Source organism: Echinops telfairi, unplaced genomic scaffold (assembly GCF_000313985.2).
Source record: "Echinops telfairi isolate 266 unplaced genomic scaffold, ASM31398v2 ScPeMD7_443;HRSCAF=831, whole genome shotgun sequence".
Taxonomy (NCBI): domain Eukaryota; kingdom Metazoa; phylum Chordata; class Mammalia; order Afrosoricida; family Tenrecidae; genus Echinops; species Echinops telfairi.
The window spans coordinates 66,325,414-66,349,154 of record NW_022104341.1 but is presented as its reverse complement, the minus strand read 5'-3'; the positions used below and the strand labels follow the sequence as shown (position 1 = coordinate 66,349,154).

At 41.8% G+C, this 23,741-nt stretch overlaps 1 protein-coding gene across 1 annotated transcript in view; it reads right to left on the bottom strand.

Annotated features, from left to right (window-relative positions):
• LOC101644960 (cytochrome P450 2J2-like) overlaps nt 1-23,656 on the bottom strand; it is a 38,450-nt gene extending 14,794 nt beyond the window's left edge. The window contains exons 1-7 of the mRNA XM_004699632.4: nt 23,432-23,656; nt 16,178-16,340; nt 12,879-13,028; nt 12,314-12,474; nt 8,842-9,018; nt 3,802-3,943; nt 774-961 (exon numbers count right to left, since the gene is read on the bottom strand). Of these exons, the coding sequence (XP_004699689.3) occupies nt 774-961; nt 3,802-3,943; nt 8,842-9,018; nt 12,314-12,474; nt 12,879-13,028; nt 16,178-16,340; nt 23,432-23,656 (1,206 nt within the window). The remainder of the gene's footprint in view (nt 1-773; nt 962-3,801; nt 3,944-8,841; nt 9,019-12,313; nt 12,475-12,878; nt 13,029-16,177; nt 16,341-23,431) is intronic.
• Between the last annotated feature and the right edge of the window lie 85 nt (nt 23,657-23,741).

Below are 23,741 nucleotides of genomic sequence, written 5' to 3'. Positions count from 1 at the left end.
CCAAGTGGGGCTGAGGTGAGCATGCTACCCTGAATTGTGTCTGACTCCATTTTTCCAATCTTTCCTCTACCTCTCATGCTCTATATGACTTTAATATAATATTTACTTATTATCACTGTACAATTGTGCCTATCGGACCTGTGATGATTTGTGGGGGACCCCTTTCCTTATTCCCACAAATTATTTTTTTAAAATTGCAGCTGCTTCTCTCTACCTTGAGCTTTGCTCCACCAGCAAATGACGATACCAAAGGCTCCACCCTCACCTAGTACATGCCACCATGGTTAAGGCCCCTCTAAGAAATCATCTCTTCTCTTCTTCAGTCACATTTAGAATGCCCTCAGACTTGAGGGGTTCATCCTTCATGGTCTCTATGACAATGCTATGCTTCCTTTGTTTAGGCTTTCATTATTTCACAATCATTCAAAGCTGTTCATAAGGTTTTCAGTAGTTTCTTCCTCCAAAGTGGGGAGTACTTCTACAATAAAGAAGATATATATATATATATAGATAGATAGATAGATATAGATATATGTAGATGTGTCCTACTATATGAAAGGTCTTCAAAAAGTTCATGGATAAACTTCATCTTTTGATTTCGTCTCACCATAAACTTTTATGAAGTCCCTTGATTACAAGATGCCAGGTACATAACTTTCTCTCACACATTTGACTGTTTCTTTAGCACATGAACACATGTCACTTTTCAAGTTAAGATTCTTACTATCTAAAAAGCCTGACTTGATGAGCTGAGGCTGACAGTTCCTGGTTACCTTTGGCAGGTGGTATCCAGCCAGCGTGGTATCGAAAGTCACTTCTCTGGGCACGTTGAGGGGGATGATGTTGCCCATTCTGAGCACCTCGTGGATGACAGCATTGGTGTAAGGCATGTGGTCTCGGTTGGCTGTGGTGGGAAACTGTGACTGGCCAATTACTCTGTCGATCTCAGCTTGTACTTTCTCTGGAAAAGAAGAGCAGGGTCTATTATTGGTTAAACTTTCATAGGTTCTTCCAGAGATGCAGGGATGATCTCCAAGGTTTCAGCTGTTGCATTTTAAATAGTCATTTGGGAACAACCAGATAAAATGGTTCTTAAACCTTCAAAGAGAAGGTTTGATGCAGGGCTCCAACAATGGGCTCAAACAACGTAACAATTGTGAGCATAGCTCAGGATGGGCAGTGTTCCATTCTGTTATACATTGCTATGAGTGGTGACTTGATGGCTGTTGTTGTTATTATTGTTGTTAGGTGCCACCCATAGAGACCCATTTCACAACAGAAGGAAACCCTGTTTGGTGCTCTGGAATCCTCACAATTGTTCCTGTGCTTGAGCACATTGTTGCAACGACTGCTCAATCCCTCTCATTGCACATCAACAACCAAATCAATCCTTCAAATGGCTGATTTGAACATTTTCAACCTCATAGTTTCTTTGAGACTGATTAGGCTAAAGGATGAAATTATGAAGGTCCAATTGGCTAATATGAGAGTGTAGTCATAGTTATTAGCTGTCATTGAGTTTGTTCCAACTCCTAGTGCATGCTGTGAATTGGTTCCCAGTCATAGTGACCGTGTACACAACAAAACAAAACATTGCCTGTTCCTATACAATCTGCATAATTGTTCTTATGTTTGAGCCCATTGCTGTAGCAATTAGGTCAATCCATCTCATTGAAGGCTGTGCTAGATCGGCTGTTTAAAGAAACAAAGGCAGATACACTCATCGATGTATAAGAAAGAAGTTTGTATCAAGAATAATTATATATCAAGAAGGCATCTCAGCCCAGTTCAACTCAAAGCCATACTTTTGATGCTAGTCCATGAGTCCTTCTTCAGACTCAGGTAGTCACATGCTGATGATGCAGAATGATGAACTGGGAAGCAGGAAGGCCACAGGCTGGTGGGGGCAGAGTCTATTGGATCCAAATTCAGCGGAAACATGGCAGGGCACTGGCAGCTCTCAGGGTTGGGTGACTCACATGAGGCCAATCTTTGAGGCAGGCAGAGTTACAACAAGCAAGAAGGCGAAGGGGTGGAGAGAGGGGCAACTTCTAGAGTCCCTCAGTTTCACACAAAAGGCCACAGTCACAAGGAGGTGTCATCAAGCTACCTCTTGATGACAGGTTTGATTGCAACCCTAGCCACGAGTGTCTAGTTGATATAATATCACCCAACTACCACAAGGGCCTTCCTCTTTTTTACTGCCACTCTACTTTAGCAAGCATGATGTTCTACTCCAGAGACTGGTCTCTCCTGACAACATGTCCAAAGTATGTGAGATGAAGTTTTACCATTCATGCCCCTATGGAGCAGTCTGGCTGTACTTCTGCCCAAACAAATTTGTTTATTGTTTTCTAGCAGTCCATAGTACTTTCAATATTCTTCACCAGCTCCACAATTCAAATGAATTGACTTCTTCTTCAGTCTTTCCTAAACCTTAGATCTCAAAGTAACAGCCTTGCTTTTCAGTACTCTTAAGAGGTCTTGTGCAGAAGATTTAACCAACGCAATGCAACTTTTGATCTCCTGACTGTTGCTTCCATGAGCATTAATTGTGGATCTGAGTAAGACAAAAGCCTTCACAAACTTCGGTCTTTTCTATAGTTATCATGCTGTTACTTACTGGTCGAGTAGTGAGGATTTTGGTTGCCTTTATATTGAGTTGTAATCCATACCGAAAGCTGCAATCTTTGATTTTCATCAGTAAGTGCTTCAAGTGTTGTTATGAGTGACAGAAGAAAACATCATGGGTCCTGTGTCATCATCATGGCCGTGGCTGTATCTGAGTTCACTGCTGTGGTTAGGAGATTAATGTAGGCTCTATACACTCCAGTTTATCAGGGAGGTAAATAAGGGTGCAGAGGGTCCTGCTGTATGAGCAATTCAGGTCAAACTCTTGCACTACAACCGTAAAGTTACAAGTTAAACTCTCTGAACTTCAGTTTCCTTCTCTGATGAGTGGAGATAAATCCACATTCATATTGATGCATTTTTGCATAAACGGATTTAAATGAGTACCCAATAAATCATAGAAACTGCTGGTAATTATAACCAATATCTATTCTTATTTTTTCTGAAATGATTTTACCTAGTTGCCCCGCTAAGGGTTACACTTCCCAGGGTCCTTTGGAACTGTGATCATGTAACTAAGTTTTGACCAAGATAATGTGCATAATAGTGTTGCTTAACACATGCCCTTAAAAGAAGAGGTGATGGATCTTTTTGTCTTGAAAGAAAGCTCTAGTACTTTCCTCAAGGAGTGGGAAAACATCACGAAATTGGCAGTGTCTGGTATGATTCTTTCAAGAAGAGCTCTGTGGTTTGCCATGAAGGAAAACTGGGGCCATGTAGTCTTGGTATAAGGAAGAGCACACGTGAATCAACAGGACAGTGCAGTAGAAGAAGGGCATGTGAGTTAGTTAGGCCTGCATGCAGACTGGGTGCGGTGGAAGCTGACAGAAAAGGGCACAATGTATACAAGACTGAAAATCCTGGGCACAATTCAGAGGGTGATGAAAATCATTACTTAACAGATTATATTTTCATAAAATAATATCACCTTCTGGTGAAATTTAACAGTGTTAACGGACTTTTCTGTTTTCCCTCCTAGACTTTCAGCTTCTTGAGGGAAGGACTCCTGTTATTTGTGCATTACCAGGACCCATCACAATGCCTGACAGAAAAATGACAGTCCCGTTTATCTTTTCATTGTGTCACGCTATCTTCTGGCCCCACTCTGAGGCAGTGCGCTCCAGAAGACGTGCACTCTCCTGGTCAAGGCTCATCCAGCCGCCTGCTCACCTTGGATTTCTGGGTAGAGGACCATGTAAAGCAGAGCCCAGCGCAGCGCCGTAGCACTTGTCTCTGTTCCAGCAAAGAAGAGGTCCAGTGTGCTGAAGATGAGATTTTCTTCATGGAAACTTGAAGTAGTATTGCCTGTACACTGGAATGAAAATGGGTTTATTGATGTTTTTCAGAGAACTCATGGTCACCACAAAACACAGAGGCGCATCATCCTAAGGAAAGGATTTGGAAGGAAAGCTCCGAGAAGAAAACACTTTGCCCGTGGCTTCTTCCGGAGAAGGGTTGCTAGTTTTAGGACTTTTATCCCTGGAGCACATGAAAATCAAAGCAAGCATTTTCTCACATGATTCACTTGGAGAGGAGGTATTAGTACAATGTGAAAGAAGGAGATGTGAAAAAACAAAAAACAAAACAACCCCAGATTTGAGTCGTAATGTCATCCTTACTAGCTGTATGAGTTAGGACAAGTGGCTTAAACTCTCTGTGCCTCATTTTCTTGTTCTGTAAAATGGAAATAACCTTAGACCACATGATAAGCCGCCTGAGTTATAATGTGCATATAATCAACACCTGTTTGAATCTTATCAAAAAATAAACTCAATTCCCCTCTTCATATAGCAATTCTCCTGTCCTGTCCAGACTATTTTCCCTCTTCTAGGTTACCCTTCTAAATTGTCAAGCCCTTACTCAGTGATACACAGGAAATGAAAAAGTCACTGTGTGGAAGGTTGTACTCTCAGGGGTAGGGTGGGAAGGGGAGGGCGAGAGGAGGAAGCAACAGGCTAGAGGTTTGACAGGCTAAGGGGATCCACAAGAGAGAAAGGAGAAATCCAAAAAGGGAGAGTAAGGTAAGCTAACGAGGAGTGGCTGATGATAAATAGTTTAAACTTGTCGAATACAAAAGTATTCCCAGTATACCCAGTTCACAATAAAAAAAATTGTTAAAAAAAATCATATCACATGGATGTCAGAGTATTCCCTGCTTTGAAATAAGTTTATGTATGTTAAATAACTTTTTACTTTAAAAGGTAAGTACAGGAGAGTCCAACATAAAGAAGGGGTAGGGGGGAAGGGGGAGCGAGAATCGGGGTGGGGAGAAACTGAGTTGATGACACGGTGGGAACAGGGCACGAATCCACCCAGGGGGAGAGTATTGATTGTGTCCCCACAGAACTGGAACGTGCATACAGATCCCACCAGGACACGCCAAACCAGGAGGGCAACGTAACGCGCAGAGGAATCCACAAAAAGACTGGACCATACGCCCGGCCCCAACCAGAATCAGCCTGACCCCCACCATGGAAGGGAGTGCCATAGAAAATGAAAATAGACCGTCTGGTGAGGGAAAGGAACTGACCTACCACACCCAGAAGGAAGCTGAAGCAAAGGAAGGGGGAGGAAGGGAGTGGGGCACACCAGCGCCCACCAAGCTCAGAGGACAATAGCCAGGCTCGGAGCGGCCAATACACAGGGAGGACCAGCTCCACTGCGAGATGCGACATCCTGCACTGACCCATGGCCCTACACGGGACAGCACTGGAGACACAGTGTAGGTTGTGCAACTGAGCTGACCCCACCACACTGAGGCAAAACACTGGGTGCATGCAATAGAGTGGCTGGGGAAGCAAGGAGGTCCCGAGGGATATCAAGGATGGACTTTGGGGCCAGGGCGTGGCACCCCATCAGACTCATCCGGAAAACACTCCTAAAGGTCAACAGACAGACCTTGAACTATTAACAGGCTTTTCTTTCTTTCTTTTTTTTTCTCTTCTTTTAGATTTTGTATGTCAGTGGTGTTCTTTTTGTTTGTTAGTTTGTCAGTGTTGCTGCCGTCGTCGCCATGTTCTTATGTGCCACTTTGTTTGGTGCTGTCGAGGCCATCCGTGATTTTATTCACATATTATTACCTCTGCAGGTCTATCTAGATAAGAGAGGCTGGATAAACAATGTGGAGAAGAAAACGACGGGACCAATGGTCCCGGGGGTACATGGGAGAGTGGGAGGTAAGGGAAGGGAGGAGGTGTTGGCCAAACCAGGGACAAGGGAACAATGAATGGTTCAAAACCAGTGGCAGGGAGGGGGTGGGAGGACTGGTAGGGAGTGATCAAGGGCAAGGTAACTGAGAGGTATTACTGAAACCAGAATGAAGGATGAACATGGTAGTGGGACAGGAGGAAAGCATAAGGAAATAGAGGAAAGGAGTAGGAGGCAAAGGGCATACACAAAGGCTTAAATACAGACATGTACATATATAAATATATTTATGATTATGGGGAAATAGACTTATGTGCATATATGTATAGGTTTAGTAGTAGGGTAGCAGGTGGACATTGGGCCTCGATGCGTGCATTCCCTTAATACAAGAACACTTTGATCAGCTAAACAGTCATTCCCTGATATCCACCTTCCTGACATGATCACTGAAGACAAACGTGTGCATAAGCAAACGTGGTGAAGAAAGCTGATAGTGCTCGGCTATCAAAAGATATAGCGGCTGGGGTCTTAAAGGCTTGAAGGTAAACAAGTGGCCATCTAGCTCGGAAGCAACAAAGTCCACAGGGAAGAAGCACACAAGCCTGTGTGATCATGAGGTGTTAAAGGGATTAGGTAGCAGACACTAAAGAACAAAAACCATCATTGTTTGACCACCTTCCCAATATAAATACTGAAGATGAATGTGTGCATAAGTAAGTGCGGTGAAGAAGGCTGATGTTGCCCGGCTACTGAGAAATATAGCATCTGGGGTCTTAAAGGATTGAAAGTAAACAAGCGGCCATGTAACCTAGAAGCAACAAAGCCCATAGGGAAGGAGCACACCAGCCTGTGTGATCACGAAGGGTTGAGGGGACCGGGTATCAAGCACCAAAGGGAAAAAAATAAACATCATTGTGAATGAGGGGAGCGCGTGATGGGGACCCAATGTCCATCTGTAGACAACTGGACATCCCTTGCAGAGGGGTAGTGGAAAGGAAATGAGTCACTCAGGCTGCAGTGTAGCATTGATGAAACTCACAACCTTCCTCTAGTTCTTAAATGCTTGCCCCCCCCCCCCCCACTATCATGATCCCAATTCTACCTTGCAAATCTGGTTAAACCAGATGATGAACAGTGGTGCAGATGGGAACTGGAAATACAGGGAATCCAGGACAGATGACCCCCCTCAGGGCCAGTGGTGAAAGTGGTGATACCAGGAGGGATGAGGGAAGAGAGGGGGGGTAGAAAGGGGGAATCGATTACAAGGATCTACATATAACCTCCTTCCTGGGGGATGGGCAACAGAAAAGTGGGTGAAGGGAGATGCTGGGTAGTGTAAGACATGATAAAATAATAATTTATAACTTATCAACAGTTCATGAGGGAGGAGGGAGGGAGGAGGTGGGGGGGAAGAAAAATGAGGAGCTGATTCCAGGAGCCCAAGCGGCAAGCGAGAGTTTTGAGAATGGTGAGGGCAATGAATGTATAAGTGTGCGTTATACAACTGATGTATGTGTGGATTGTGCTGAGTTGTATGAGCCCCAATAAAATGATTTAAAACATAATAAAAAAGTAAGTATAAGTTATTATCAGTATATTTTAATAAAAAGTTATATACGTATTGAATGCTGAGAGAACACAACCCTTACACACACCTTTCCTGATTTTGAACTATGCAATAGTTCCTTGTTTGTTCCCACAACTGCCTCTGGATACATGTACAAATGCCTCATGAGCACAATGAAGTGTTCTGAACTCCCATTCTTCTCAAGGTTATCCATAGTTTATTATGGCCCACGGAGTCCATTGTCTGTGCATAGTGAAACAGAAGTGAACGTCTTTCTGGTATTTTCTGCTTTCAGCCGTCTGATACCAGCAATGATAGCCCTTCTTTCAGACCCTCTTTTAAGTCGAGGCTGATTTTCTGGCAGTTGTCTGTCAATGTACTGCCACAAACATTGTTGGATGATATTACGCAAAATTGTTCTTGCATGCAAAAATCAATATTGTTTCTGAGTTTGAGCGTTCTGTTGGGTCACCTTTCTTTGGAATGGCCACGCATATGGATCTCTTCCAGTCAGTTGGCCAATTAGCTATTTCCTGGCATAGTGGAGTGAGTGCTTTCAGTGCTTCACTGGCTTGCTGAAGAATTTCGATTGGTATTCCATCAATTCCTAGAAACTTGTTTTTGGCTAATGCATTCAGCGCACCTTGAACCTCTTCCTTCAGCACCACTGATTCTTGCTCATATGTTACCTCCTCAACTGTTGGAATATTGACCAGTCCATTTCGTATTATTGTCCCTATTTTGACATATTTGTGTAGGATGAATAATGACTTTCAAAGACGTCCACACCCTAAGCCCTAGAATCTGTTAATACGTTGCCCTATAAGGAAAAGGTCAGTGGCCCTCAGGGTCAGTGATTAAGCACTCGGATGCCATCTATAAGTTTGGAGGGCCAAACCCACGAGCAGTTGAAGGAGGAATATATAGTAGTCTGTACTTCTGTAAAGGATTACAGTTCAGGGGATTCTCTGTAGCAGTCCAGTTTCTCTGGGACTACTATTCATTGTAACTGAATTAACAGCAAAGGAGCATGGTTTACAGAAAATGCAGATAAGGAAATGATCCTAGATTATCCATAGGGGTCTACTGATATCACAAAATGACTTTATAAAAGAGAAGTGAGAGGGTAAAAAAAAAATTCAAATTAGAAATAAGCAGTTGTTACAGAGGAGGAAAGAGGCTAGGCTGTTGTCTTCTTGGTGACAATAGAGAAATAAGCCAAGGAACTCAAGCTGCCTCCAAATTCTAGAAAAGACCAGGAAACAAAATTTCCCAAGAGCCTCCAGAGGAATCAGCACTACCAAAGTTTGAACTTTTGTCCAGCAAAATTGATTTTAGATACTTGACCTTCAGAATGCCACTAAATTAATAATAATTTATTACAGCAGATACTTTATTACAGAGAATATCAGGGAAGGAATACATTCCCATTTGCTCTAAAAGAAGAAAACCGGAGGGTGGGGGGGGGCGGGTGGAAACAGCTTTTATTTCCTCACCTTTGCCACTTCCTTCAGGTAAGCATCAATGAAGTCTCTCGGTTTATCAGGGTCCCAGTCTTCCTTGTGTTTTCCAATTGAATGAGAAACAAACAATTTCAATTTCTCCCAACCTCTGAATAATGTTTGGTGAGGTCCTGGAAGGAGCTTCATTATCCATGGAAACACATTGTAGAGCTAATTGACAAAACAAAAACGTCATGGAGACAATTTACCACATTTTAGGATAGCAGTCTTTTCTTTTTGTCTCTCTTTTGTTTGCTTATACATAAACCTCAGAGTCAGCCTTGAATTTTCTTTGTCTCTCATTATTCTAGAAAAACATTTCAGTTATCCATCCAAAACATGTCCAGCTTACAGAGTGAAAGACAGAAATAGACCATATTATGATAATACTTAGAGATGTCACTGCAGCACTTTTGAGAACAGAGCAACTAGGAAAAAAACCAACAAACCCACAGAAGAACTAAACAACACAATCAACTAATCCGATCTCTTCGGCCATGGGTTGACACACTTTTGATGGGGGGAAAAAAACCAATCCTTTCCCTCACAATAATTTAAAAATTATTTGAGACCTATAGCATGTTTTTACAAATAAAAAAATTTAAGGTAAGATTATAAATGAAACTATGAATGTACAAATGTGCTTTACACAATTGATGTATGTATGGATTCTGATAAGAGTTGTATGAGCCCCTAATAAAATGATTTAAAAAAATAAATGAAACTATGATAGTTTTATTTTCTTTTTCAATTTTACTTTAGAGCCACATGTACATACACAAAAAGCTGCATATGGTTCTCAAGCTGAAGATTGTTTTAGACATTTATGGAACACTTCACCCAACAAAAGCCTAATATACATTTTCTTCTAGTGCACATAGAACACGCTTCAGAATAAATTATATAGTAGGCCATAAAGCAAGTATCAATACATTTGAAAACATCAAGGTACTACACACTTTTTTTTAGGTCACAATGCTAAAAAATTAGAAATCAATCCTAGGACTACTAACCAAAAAAAAAAAAAAATCGATTACATGGAAAGACAACACTTATAAACCACTGAGTCACTGAAGAAACAAAGAGCACAGTTTACAATTTTTTTTTAAACAAATGAGAATTTGTTCTTCAAAGAAATGGAAAAATAATCACCAACTTTATTTGGAAAGGAAAGAAACCCAGGCTAACACTATGTAAAGAACAAAAGGAAAGCAAAAGGCCTTTGACACCTAAGTTTCAAGCCCTATCAGACAGCCAGGACAATCCCAACAGCTTGGTACGTGCACAGTAATAAATATGCAGACCAATAGATTGGAACAGAGAACCCAGAATGCAACCAAGCATCTACGAACACCTGATTTTTGAAAAGGGCCTAAAACACATTAGGTGGGGAAAAGATACACTCCTTAATAAACAGTGCTGGCAAAAAATGAATATGCACTTGCAAAAGAATGAAACAAGATTCATACCTCACACTACGTACAAAAACTCAGGATGGGTTAAATATCTAAATATGAACTTTAGAACCATAAATATCAATAATGAAAATATAGGGGCACATGTAAGAGACCCAATACAAGGCATAAACACACTACCAAAAAAGAACTCAGATTAGGAAAAAGTATTTGGCAGAATATAACAGATACAGAACTAATTTAAAAAATCTAAAGAAAACTACAACACATTAAGAATAAAAATAAAAATAGCTCAATCAAAAATTGAACCCAAGGTGTGAATAGACAGCTTACTAAAGATAACATTTAGGCAGCCAATCGTCATATGAAGAAATATTTGAGCTCATTAGTCATAAGAGAAAAACAAATTAAAATTATGATGAAATACACTTCACCCCAACACTCTTTGCAAAACTCAAGAAAAATAGAAAACAATAAATACCGGAGAGGATTTGGAGAGAATGGCATGTTCCTACATTGATGGTGAGATTGCAGAATTATACAACCACTATGGAAAATAGTATGGCACTTCCTGAAATAAATTAATGTGCAACTGCAAATACTCTATGATCCTGCAATCCCTCAACTTGATAAATACCTTACAGAAATAAAGGACAAAACACTAGCACCTACATATGCACATTCATGTTTATCACACCAATTTTATAAAGCAAAAAGATGGAAACAATGAAAAGCCTGTTTGTGGAGAAACAGATGAACGAATTCTAGTACATACACACAATACGTTATGAGTTTGTCAAACATCTCACAATATGGATACATTTGAAAAAATATTAGGCTCATCAAAGTTAGCCGATGTCATAAAAATAAATATTTTATGTCACCACTAGTATAAAGGAGAAAATGGCTTTCACACCAAAGGGTTGTATCCTCTCACCATTCAATCTGTATGCTCAGGAAATCATCAGAGAAGCTGACTTTTATGAAGAAGAATGTGGCATCAGGATTGGAGGAAAGCTTATTAACGACCTGTGATATGCAGGTGATACAACCTTGCTTGCTGAAAGTGAGGAGGTCTTGAAACAGTTGCTGCTTAAGGTCTCTATTGACTCCCTCGGAGACATTGCAGCTGACAAGACACATGGAACTACACTAGTGCTCTGAGCTGGAGAAGCCACATGGACCTGCCCTGATGCAACCAGACCGCCAGAGCCGGTTTCACAGAGAGACTCTGCCAGCGCTGAGATGCTTACAACACCACGGGATCCAAAGACTTTCTACCCACTGACCTGTCACCGTCCTGCATTCGGCATCATTGCATGTGCTTTGTGAGTCTGAAAAGGTCTTTATAGATTGGTATCGGACTTATGGGTGAATAGCAGACTTATGGGCTTGGACTGGACTGGGTTGGGCTGCTTTCTTAATGTACCATTACCCTTTATACAAAATTCTCTCTTATACACATATGAGTTTCTATAGATTTGTTCTCTAGTCTACCTGGACTAACACAATAAGCAAAAAGCAATGCTTGGCTATCCACAAAGACACTTGTTCAGGAATGTTCATGGTAACTTTATTTATTCCACATATGGACTAGAAATAACCCAGAATTTTACTGTGAGAAAACAGACTAACAATCAGAGGTATCCTCATACAACAGATTGCTAATCGGTATTTACAAAGAGATTGATCAGGAAACAGCCTGAACAAGAAACCAGACACATAAGAGAACCTCCGACGAAGGAACGTCGATGAACCAACGAGAGGCAGAGAGAATTAAGTCTCCAAGACAACGACAACATTGATCTCTTGAAAAAGAACAGCAAAAGTTCAGCATAAAATTTTGTAAATTACACCAATTCTAGAAATTTTCTTTGTACAGAAATGGAATGTTCATGAAAATAAGAATGTCAAGAGATTGATTTATGTTAATTTTTGTTTAGGTTCATTAAAAAACATATATTTTTTAAATTAATAAATAAATAAGAACTAATTTGTATCTGGCTCCAGCCCTGATATCCTGAACCAAGATTGAGAACAGCACTGCTTACCTGGCAAAAATGTTGACCTTCTAGATACGTGACTTCATCCAGCAGCCTCAGCAGCTCCTGAAACTGAGCGTCCTGATACTCAAAGCGCTCCCCAAAGGTGATGGAGCAGATGATGTTCGAAACTGCATTGGTGATCTTGCTGTGAGGGTTGAAAGGCTGTCCTAGAGGCAGAGAAGGAAGACATGGATCCTTTCAGAATGATGGTGCTTCTAAGGAAAGTCTACCTATCACACACAGCATGCGAGGTACTGGAGACAGTACCCTGCACAGGATCTGTCACGTAGCAAGTACTCAGGCAATGCTTGGGGAGTCAGGCTTTAAATTCACTAATGTGTGCAATGCCTGTCTTCCTGTAATAAACTCCAGGAGGGCAGGCTTCATGGTTAGTGTTTCATTCTGACAGCTTTAGTGCCTAGCCCTGGGCTCGACACAGGAGATAGACTTAGGCACATTGATTGAATCTCCATTCAACCAAGGAATGAGTTAGACTTAGGCACATTGATTGAATCTCCATTCAACCAAGGAATGAGATAAACTCTTAGGCCTCTCCTATGAAAAGTCTCACCTTTCTCCTCTTCTATTGCCTCGCAAAGGCAGCGAGCCTCCTCCTGAATGTGTTCTTCTAAGTTCTTCTTCCCTAAACCAAAGTTCCTCAGTGTTGTCAGGGCAAACCTCCTTTGTTCCTTCCACACCTGGCCGCTGGACATGATCAACCCTAGGACCAAGAAAGTCAGTATTACACATTCTGCTTCCACAAGGTTGACATCTGACAAATTATGTGGAATGGAAGCAACCAAGGAAAGGCAGGAAAAGGGCATGAAGCCCTTGAAACCTGTTCAGAAAAAGAATCTCAAAGCAATGGGTTTGCTCGTCAGCATTTACTAAATGTTCATTATAACCACTGAGTGTTATTCACATTTCATGCAATTGTGTACACACAGAAATTGTATGTAATAGGAATAATTATTTTACGTTTTACTAATAAGAAACCAAGGAACAGAGGACCGAGCAAAGCTTGCAAGGCTACACAGTTTGGTCAGTAGCTGAACAGGCCTTCACATTCAGGTCTATGAGATTCAAAATCTTTGATTATTAGTCAGAAAGTCAATATATATACAGTGAACCCTCGCCACTTTGCGCTTTGACTTCCGCGGCTTCACTCTATCGCGGTTTTTGCGTAACAGCGCATGCTCTGTCATTACTGCCACTGATTGGCTCATACTGTACACGCTTGATGCCATAAATAATATAATAAATAATAAATGATAATTGTAACGTCCAAATGCTACACTGCTTTATATTTCCTCACTTCCAAGGCACTTCCACTAATCTGGCTTTGTCTTCTACTTTCTCCAATGACATAGCGATCTCCTGTTGTCAGATTCAGTGATGCTTTCAAACCTAAAACTGGATTTTTCGGCGGATACTTCCCGTCTTAAAATGATCTGCCAGTGGTTCTTTGGGCAAAAGCCTCTCTAGATTTCCCTCCTAATCATCTGATTGTAACTTCCTTTGTTTCTTATCCTTTACTGGCACGTCTCTTCTCAGTCTATAATCCCTTTTAGGAATTTCAACAACTTTAAAAATGCTAAATAACATATTTTGATAGTGATATTTGACATTTCTTTCCCTGGCCTGCAGACTAATATATAAAACACCCTGCTTGACTTTGCCAACCTAAAGGCACCTTAGAATCACAATATCCAAGACCAAATCCCCGACTTTCGTTACACAGCTTCCCACCAAACCAAACCAAACCAAATGAAATACCTTGCCCTTATCCACATCTTTCTGTTTCTCATCATCTGTGCAATCAGGCGTCCTCCTCAAACTCACTAGCCTCCAATCATCTAGTTCATCATCTAACGTTGGATTGATCTCCTGAGTACCTCCCATTCATGCATCCTTACTGCCACCCTAATGGTCTGACCCACGGCCATTTCTGCAGTTTCCTTAACACAACCTAGCACTGTCTCTAACCTACAGCGCTACAATAAACTTTAAGTGTCTTTCTCTGCATCTATTCTTCCGCCCTTCATTCTATTTTGTACTCTGCAACCTCAATTGCACTAAACACATACGCTGTATAGGCGATGATCCCACAACTGCTATTGTTATCAGCATACAAACCAAAGTCCTGTGCAAGAGCATGTTAAAAAAAGAATAATGAGGGTAACAAATGTACAAATGTGCTTTATACAACTGATGTATGTATGGATTGTGATGAGTTGTATGAGCCCCCAATAAAATGACTTTTTAAAAAAAAGAGCACATGGGGGTGACTCCTGGCCATGCCTGGCAGCCTCAGTTTATGACGCTCACTCTGTCTCTGTGCTTTCACCATTGGTCGTCTTTCAATTCCGCAAGGTCGCCGCTCTTCTTCCCATGCCTGGGGCTCTACACATTGCATGGTTTCTCCTCCTCTCTCTTCTCTGCATTCAATAGTCAATCCCTTAGTTTAGCTTAGCCTAAATGTATATGCTGGATCAGATATGGCTTGCACTTAACGTCATAACATAAAGGACAGTAAGTTAGAACTAATTGGTGGTATGTGTCTCTGAGTAGAATGTACATTACATAAGAACAGGCATTGTGTTTATTTTACTCCCTGCTTTATCTTTTATGCCTAGCACCACGCTTCACATGGCAGGTAATTTATAAAAACGCTGGCTGGACATGGAGTAAACGGATGAGATATTTCAGAGAGGAACTGGAAAGCTCCGGTGGTAGATACATAATCTGGTGTCAATTTGAGAGGATTATGAGTGAAGGGGTGGAGTCTGGCCTGTTAATCAAGATATATAACCAGTGAGACCTCTGTGTGGGCATGGCCTTCTTCTGAGAGTTCTGGGAACTCCTATTTTCCTCCTTGGAGGTGGGAGACACTTCTCTCTCTACTCACTCCCTTGGAGACTCTCTACTAACAAGGCTGACTCCCTGCGAGACATCCCTGAGGAGAAGCCACGAGTACCTACCCTGATGCTGCCCTGGGAACTGGAGAAGCCACGTGGAGACCCCTGCCAGCCCTGAGATGTTTCCACTGCCGCTGCATCCAAAGACTTTCTACCCACTGGCCTGTGATTGTCCTGCATTCAGCATCATTGCATGTGTTTTGTGAGTCTGAAAAGGACTTTATAGATTGGTATCTGACTTATGGGTGAATATCAGACTTATGGGCTTGGACTGGACTGCGTTGGGATGCTTTCTTAATGTACAATTACCCTTCATATAAAACTCTCTCTTATATACATCTGAGTTTCTATAGATTTGTTTCTCCAGTCTACCCAGACTAACACAGTCCCCGAACAAACAGATGCTACTTTGATAGAGTCATAGATTTGAGCTTTTCATTTCACGTTTTGAACGTTTAAATTTGTTAGATAATAATTAAAATTACTCATTTCAGCCTGTTCTAATGTGTCTGGGGTGGTGACAGACTAGAAGGCTTGAGATTCCATTTGCCATGGCCATAATCATAAAACACAGGGAACCAGAGACAAGAAATGGGTGGTTGATGCACAGTAGAGCCACATTCCTTGGAAACAGGCAAGCAGAATGCGAGAATGTGCTGCCTCCCCCTGTGCACTCACAGTGAGATGTATTTACTTGGTTATCAAAACAACTAGTGTTTCTGCATGAGTTGCAGCTTCTCCCAAATCCCTGCCATCAGGACTGACAGCACCACCTCCTCAGACAGAGCGATGGCTTAAATTCAGAACTACGGCCATGCAGCTTCCTTTAATGGCAGGGGTTTAATAAAGAGTTTGGTTTCTGGGAGTGTCAAAGAACTATAGTCACAAAGATACATTTCATAGCCTACACTAACAGCAAACAGACAAATCTTCCATTAGACAAGAAACTTACCATATTTGTTAAACACGCGTTCTCGGATAGGAGTCATGGGGCGGTTCACAATGGCTTGGTCCTTGTGGGCAAGGGCTTCTTTGATTAAGGGCAATCCACTTACAACAACGCAAGGAACATATCCCAAATCCACGCTGAAGAGGTTTCCATATTGCTTCACAAACTGAAACAGGAGGCACAGTTCAATAAGCACATATCTGTGTATCTAGGGATGAGGGGTATGGGTGTGTAGTTGCAAAGAGATTTTACTGACAGTAGCTGGGTATGTGTGCAGCCAAGTACCTCAGCCAGAACAGAGACCGCTTGCAGTGCACCACAGCAGCAAACCCTATGCCTCTCTGTGCCTTCATTTCACACTTTGGAAAACATAGACTCCAAATATTGATGTCGATAGCCTCTTCTATTGTAAAACACGAACAAACAAACAAACAACTCACTTGTGGCCTCACAGAAGAGTTTCTGTCTCTTTTTCTCCAATCTTCTCCAATAGGCTCAAATTTAATTCATGACAAGATTAGGAATCTCTTTCTAAAACATTCAGTAACAGTGCCAACAAGCATGGATCGAGTGAGGACACACACTACATAGTCCTAGAACCAGGCACTCTGGGCATCACTGTGACAAATGAGCACCTATCCAAATTCCAGTGAAAGGAGGCACATAATTCAGCATATTAGACCCAGCAAAGAAAGTTAAGGTTGCTGCAAGCCTAGTTTCATGAATATAAATTTATAGTAAATAGAGATATCTGTTTAACTAGATGACAAATTCCTTGATTTGTAATAGAGAATGGAAAGTTGAAGGCTGACCTACGAAGATCAAAGACTACTGCGTTCAACATGGATTACAGCTCGACATAAAGAAAACACTCGTTTCAATTAGACTAACAAATTGCATGATGCACGAAGAGAAGACTGAGGTTGTCAGGGATTCCATTGTAATCCACAGCCAACGCCCATGGAAGCAGCAGTCAGAAAATCAAATCATCTATTTTATAGGGCACATCTGCTGCAAAAGATCTTTAAAATGTGAACAATGATGAGAAATACAACTTTCCTCTAGTTCCTAAAGGTTTCCTCCCCGCTCCCACTACCATGACTAGAATTCTATCTTGCAAGACTGGCTAGACCAGAGGAGGTACACTGGTACAGATAGGAACTGAAAATACAGGGAATCCAGGACGGATGAGCCCTATAGGACCAGTGGTGTGAGTGGCAAAACAGGGAGGGTAAAGGGAGAATGGGTAGGGAAGAGGGAACCGATTACATGGAACTGTGTGTGACCTCCTCCCTGGGGGACAGACAACTGAAAAGTGGATGAAGGGAGACGTCGGACAGGGCAAGATATGACAAAATACCCATTTATAAACTATCAAGGGCTCATGCGGGAGGGGGGAGCGGGGAGGGAGGGGAAAAATGAGGACCTAATGTCGGGGGTTTAAATGGAGAGAAAATGTTTTGAGAATTTTGAGAAACGATGTACAAATGCGCTTTACACAATTGATGTGTGTATGGATTGTGATAACAGTTGTATGAGCCCCTAATAAAATGCTAAAAAAGAGAGAAAAAAAAATGTGAACAAGCAAAGATGTTTTACTAAGGTGTACTAGATCGAAGCCAGGCCATTTCCAATTGCTTCTACATGCATGTGGAAACTGGACAGTGAAAAAAGAATACTGAAAAATATTGTTCCTGAGAAGCAACAACGGGGAAACTTCATTTCACATACTTTAGTCACATTATAAAAAGGGATTGAACTCTTAAGAGGAAAACTAACCTTGTAAATTGGAAGATCAGCGAAAAAGAGGATGATCTTAGAGGACATGGACGGGCAGTGACTGCAGCCTGGTCTTAAACAAAGGGACAGTTGAAAGGCTGGGGTTGGACAGGACAATATTTGTTTTGTCACACATACACGTCATTGCTATGTCACATGGCACTTAACAACAGGGGCTGTCTCATGGTCTGGCATAAGTCCTAGTCTTTACAGCTGGGACCAGGTGAGAGGTCTACGGAGAGAAGTATCCTAGCTCTGAGTTCTATATGACTCTGGGCTCTGCGGTTCATTTGTTGTGGGTTGGGCACTTTGTTTCACAATTTTTGAGGCTCAGTTTTCTGACTACGAAAGGGTTGCTGGTGGTTATTCCACCCTTCAAGTTTCTGTGAGGAAGATTTAGAACAGCAATAAGAGAGGCATTGGGCCCTGTTGCCCCCCTCCCCCTCATCCTCATGTTTCTGAGGACAGAAAAGCTCTATGTGCAGGACATTTGGATGCACATCCACTGCAGTAGAGAGGAATAGCACGTGGGGATGTGTGGGAGGAAGGCACTCATGCTCTGAGTCACAGCACCTCCTTTGGTCTTCACTTTGGTCTCATGTAATGGCATGACCATGCTAGAGTGGTAATGATGTTTCTCATCTCTCAGAAAAGGATTTATGAGGCAACTTAGCTATAAATCATTCAATGACTGCCACAGTATATTGAGAGGGAACTGCGTTCAGGCTGGATTCTGAAGAGCATGTGCAACAAGGAATATTTATCACTCATGGTAATGTCAGATGGCTCTTCACTCAGAGCAGAGAATACCAGAAATGTGTTTGTCTTTATTGAGTATGCAAAGGCATTTGACTGTGTGGACTATAACAAACTATGGATCACCTTCAGAATGGGAATTGCAGAACATTTCATTGTGCTCATGAGGAACTTGTACATTTATTCCAAAGCAGTTTTGGGAACAGATATTACATGGCTTGAAATCAGGACAGGTGTGTGTCAGAGTTGTTTCCTCTAACAATATTTGTTCAATCTGTATGCTGAGCAAATAATCAGAGAAGCTGGCTTATATGAAAAAGAATATGGCGTCAGGATTTAAGGAAGACTAATTAACCACCTGCGTTATGCAGATGACACAACCTTGCTCAATAAAAGTGAGGAGGACTTGAAGACCTAGCTGATGAAGATCCCAGGACTGCAGCCTTCAGTGTGGATTATAACTCAATGTAAAGAAGACCCCAATTCTCACAAATAGACTGCGTTAGTCTGGGTAGACTAAAGAAACAAATTCATAGGCATTCATATGTGTTTACGAAAGAGGTTTATACAAAGAGTAATTGTACATTAAGAAAACATCCCAGCCTAGTCCAGATCAAGTCCATACATTTGATACTAGCCAATATAAAGTCCTCTTCAGATTCATGAAACACATGTAATGATGCCAGATGCAGGAAGATCACAGGCTAGTGGGTGGGAAGTCTTGTGGGTCCAGTGGCATTGTAAGCATCTCAGGGCCGATAGGGGTCTCCACTTGGCTCCTCCAGCTCAGGGCACTAGTCTAGATCCATGTGTCTTGTCAGCTGCAGTGTCTCTCAGAGAGTGAGCCTATGTCCTGCCTTCAGAGAGCTATTTATCTCCTTTGTGCCTCCAAATGAGGTCATCAAGAAGCGACCTGATTGACAGGGTAACTTCATCCCTTCACTCTTAATCCTCTCAAATTGACAACAGATTATATGTTATCACATGGACCAATGGTTAACATCATGATAAATGGAGAAAAGTTTGAAGCTGTCAAGGATTTTGTCTTGCTTGGATCCACAATCAATGCTCACGGAAGCAGCAGTTATGAGATCAGAAGATGTGTCGCATTAGGTAAATCTATTGCACAAGATCTCTTTAGAATATTGAACAGCAAGGGTGTTACTCTGAGGACTATAGTGCACCTGACCCAAGCCATGCTATTTTCCATCACCTCATATGCATGTGAAAGCTGGACACTGAATAAGGAAGCGTGAAGAAGAATCAATGAATTTGAATTGTGGTGCTGGAGAAGAATATTAAAGTATCACGAACTGCTAAAAGGACAAATACATCTGTCTTAGAAGAAGTTGGGCCCGAATGGTCCTTAGAGGCAGAGATAACAAGACTTCATCTTACATATTTTGAACATATTGTTAGGAGTGACCAGTCCCTGGAGGACATCAGACTTGGTATAGTGGAGGGGAAGTGAAAAAGAGGAAAGCCCTTGTGATAGTTACATAATCTGTTGTCAATTTGAGATGGAAGAGGGAAGGGGTTGGATTTAGCTTGGTATCAGCTCCTCATTTTCTCCCCTACCTCCACCACCCTCCCTCCCTCAAGATGATGGTAACAAGTGTACAAATGTGCTTGACACGATGGATGGATGTATAGATTGTGATAAGAGTTGTACGAGCCCCAACAAAATGATTTTAAAGAAAAGGCACTTGCAATCAATAAGTCATTGATCTAGCAAAATTCTATCCAACATTATTTCCAACTATTGATCCTTATTCTTTGTTGCCGATGTTTTTGGTTCCAATCACCAAAAATTATCAGTGCATCTTGATTGCATGATTAATTAATTTCAGACTGAAGAAGGTGGTAGAATTCTTTGATTTCTTCATCACTAGTTTTAGTGGTTGGTGGGTAAATTTATAAAATAATTGTATTAACTGGATTCACTTGTAACTGTACAGATATTATACTATCATAGACAGTGTAGTCCTTCAAAGGAGAGCTTGAAATGTTCTTTTGACAATGAATGCCATGACATTCTTTTCAAATTTGTCATTCCTGGTATAGTAAATCATATGATTACTTATTCAAAATGGCCAATACTAGTCCATTTCAGCTCACTGCTAATGCCTTGAATATCAATCAATGTGCGTTTCATTTCATTTTGAAGATCTCCATTTTTCCTAGGTTCATACTTTGTAAGTCCGTGTTCTGGTTATTAATAGATGTTGCCAGCTGTTCCTTCTCATTTGGAGTCATGCTCCATCAGCAAATGAAAGTCCTGGAAGTGTTACTGCATCCACATCATTGAAATCAAAGCAGCTCTTCTCCTATAAGATTTTAAGTGTCTTCCAACCTGATGTTGCTCCTATTGTTTTTTTTCCCTTCAATTTTTAAATCATTTTATTGGGGGCTCTTATAGCTCTTATAACAATTCATACATCAATTGTATCAAGCACTTTTGTGCATATGTTGCCATCATCATTTTCTGAACATTTTTCTTTCTGTTTGAGCCCTTAGTTTTACCTCCTGTTTTTTCCCTTCTTCCCCCACCCTCCAAACCTTGTGAACCCTTGATGAATTATAAATTACCCACGTTTCTTTGTTCTTCCCCTTTGGTGGGGGAGTGGGGTGTTATCCGTCCATCATTGCGATCAGTTCCCCCTTTTATCCCGCTTTCCACCCCATCTTTCCCCTACCCTCTTGGTATTGCTACTCCCATTTCTGTTCCTGAGGGGTTAATCTGTCTTGGATCCCGTGTGTCAAGAGCTCTTGTCTGTACCAGTACATGCTCTGGTCTAGCCAGGTTTGTAAGGTAGAGCTGGGGTCATGATATTGGGGATGAGGAAGCCTCAAGGAACCAGAGGAGTATTGTTTGTTTCGCCAGTGCTGTACTGCACTCTGGTTGACTAGGCCCTTCCTTTGTTGCTTCTATTCTTAAGTGTTCCAGTGGCTATTCCCTCAGAATTGGACAGCCTCTTGCTTCTTTGTAAAGCTGTGTTAGTGTGGAGGCTCCATTGAAACCTGTCCCATATGGGTGACCCTGCTAGCATTGGAAATATCAATGGCATAGCCTCAGGCATCGCAGCAACACATAAGCTACCACAGTAGGAAAAACTAACAGATAGTGATGATTAGTTAAAGAGCCCCAATTATGTGTTCAGAAGTGTAGCAACACTAAGTACAACAAGTCTTTAAGATTTATTTAGATCCTAATGAAGCATTAATCTAGCTTATCCACTCTTCTCCAATTTTAGTCTAATAAGGTCTTTATCTCAAACATATATAAGTACAATACGTATATAGGCACATAGAGAACATTTTTCACATCTCACGTTCCCACACACACAAAGAAACAGTTTCTTCATGGTCTTCTCACTATGTTTTAACTCCTACCATTTCCCCATGATTTAAAACATTCTCACCAGTTCACTCTACTGTATGCCAAACTCTTTTTTAACATGAATTTACTTTTAAAGCTATTTATTGTGAATTGGGTGATTTACATTGCATGTCACGTACATTGCATTCAACAATACATACATGTTTTGTTTTATCTCGTGCATTGCAATCTCCCAGTTTAACATCACTTATCCTACTTCCTCCCTGTTTCCTGTTTCTATTTGTCCTTTTTTAACCCTTCTGCATTTGATCCCCTTGATCTCAGTCCATTGATTATTCTAAGGTATGCTTATCTGATTCGTCTTATTGTTCTGCTTCTAGAGCTTGTTGATAACTGAGAGCTGGAGAGGAAATCAATCTCAGCCGAATGGTGTGTAATGATCACACTCTCAGGGGTCTACCAGTCTCTATCTCTGGGCAAGTGAAATTGCTTAAATATGGCTCCTCTATCCATGTAACTCCCACGCAAGCATTGAGTGGGACCATGCAAATAGGGTGTGCGAAACCCTCATAGTGATTGATCAGTTTTGCTCTTCCATTGCTTATATAAATGAGCCATCTCTAAAACAGGAAAAGAAAGAGTCCCGCGACCATAAAGAAAGAGCCACATCAGAGAACACGTGAGATCTCTGTGAATCGAGACAGAGGCAGTGTAGGTACCACAAGCCCCGGCATTAAGCCCATGAGGAAGAGCAGAAGTAATGCAGCTTCAGTGAGACACAACAGAGGTGCAGAGCTGAAATTAAGGGGCAGGGCAACAGGCAAATTTCCTGGCCATGGAGGCAGAGGCGAGGAGCCACAAGACGGAGAGGCTGAGGACCAGAGGTATGCCTACTAGTGTAGCTGGGAAAAGACACTCCAGACCAAAGAATGGTCACCTTACCATTTTGAAACCTGTTAGCTTCCCTAAACGAGCCCCGATGGCCCTGTCAGGGAGGTATTTGACTGCTAACTGCAAAGTCTCCATGTTAAATTCACCATGTGAGAAAGTTGAGGCTATCAGACACTGCAAAGGTTTACAGCCCCAGAAACCTGACACACAGCCACTGTAAGTCAGAATCAACTGGATGGCAGTTGAGTTTTTAAAATTATTATTATTTGTTTTGTGTCGTTGCTATTTTTGTAACTTTCCCAAATCCCCATCATCATGAATATTGCCTGTAAGTTCTGAGGGGCCCTTGTAATGCACTATTGAATCCTGCAGAGGAGAGCCATGGCATGGTTTGTTGTTACCACAATAGGGTAAAGAGGCTAGAAGTTGACCCCCGAATGCCCCCTCCCTGGGGGTCGGGGACAGGACCAGGAACCTTTGCCCGCTCCTACCTTCTGACATACAAGATGCTGCCGTTTGAAGTCCATTTGAAAGTAGTTACCAAAGAAAGGCAAGCGCCAGGGTCCCGGCGGGTAGTTTTTCGGGTGCCGCCTTTTTTGGAAATCAACAAAGAGCAGAAAGGCGAGGGCGCTCAGCAGGAGAGTCCGGAGACAGAACCCTGCCCAGATGGCAGCCCCCAGGGAGCCCACCATTGCTAGCCAGTCCAGGGCGTCCATTGCTCTTCTGTGGTCCCTGCCTGTGGCAGTCTGGCTTACTCGGCTAGTTCCAAGCCCCGCCCCGCCCCGCGTCGCCTCGCCCCGC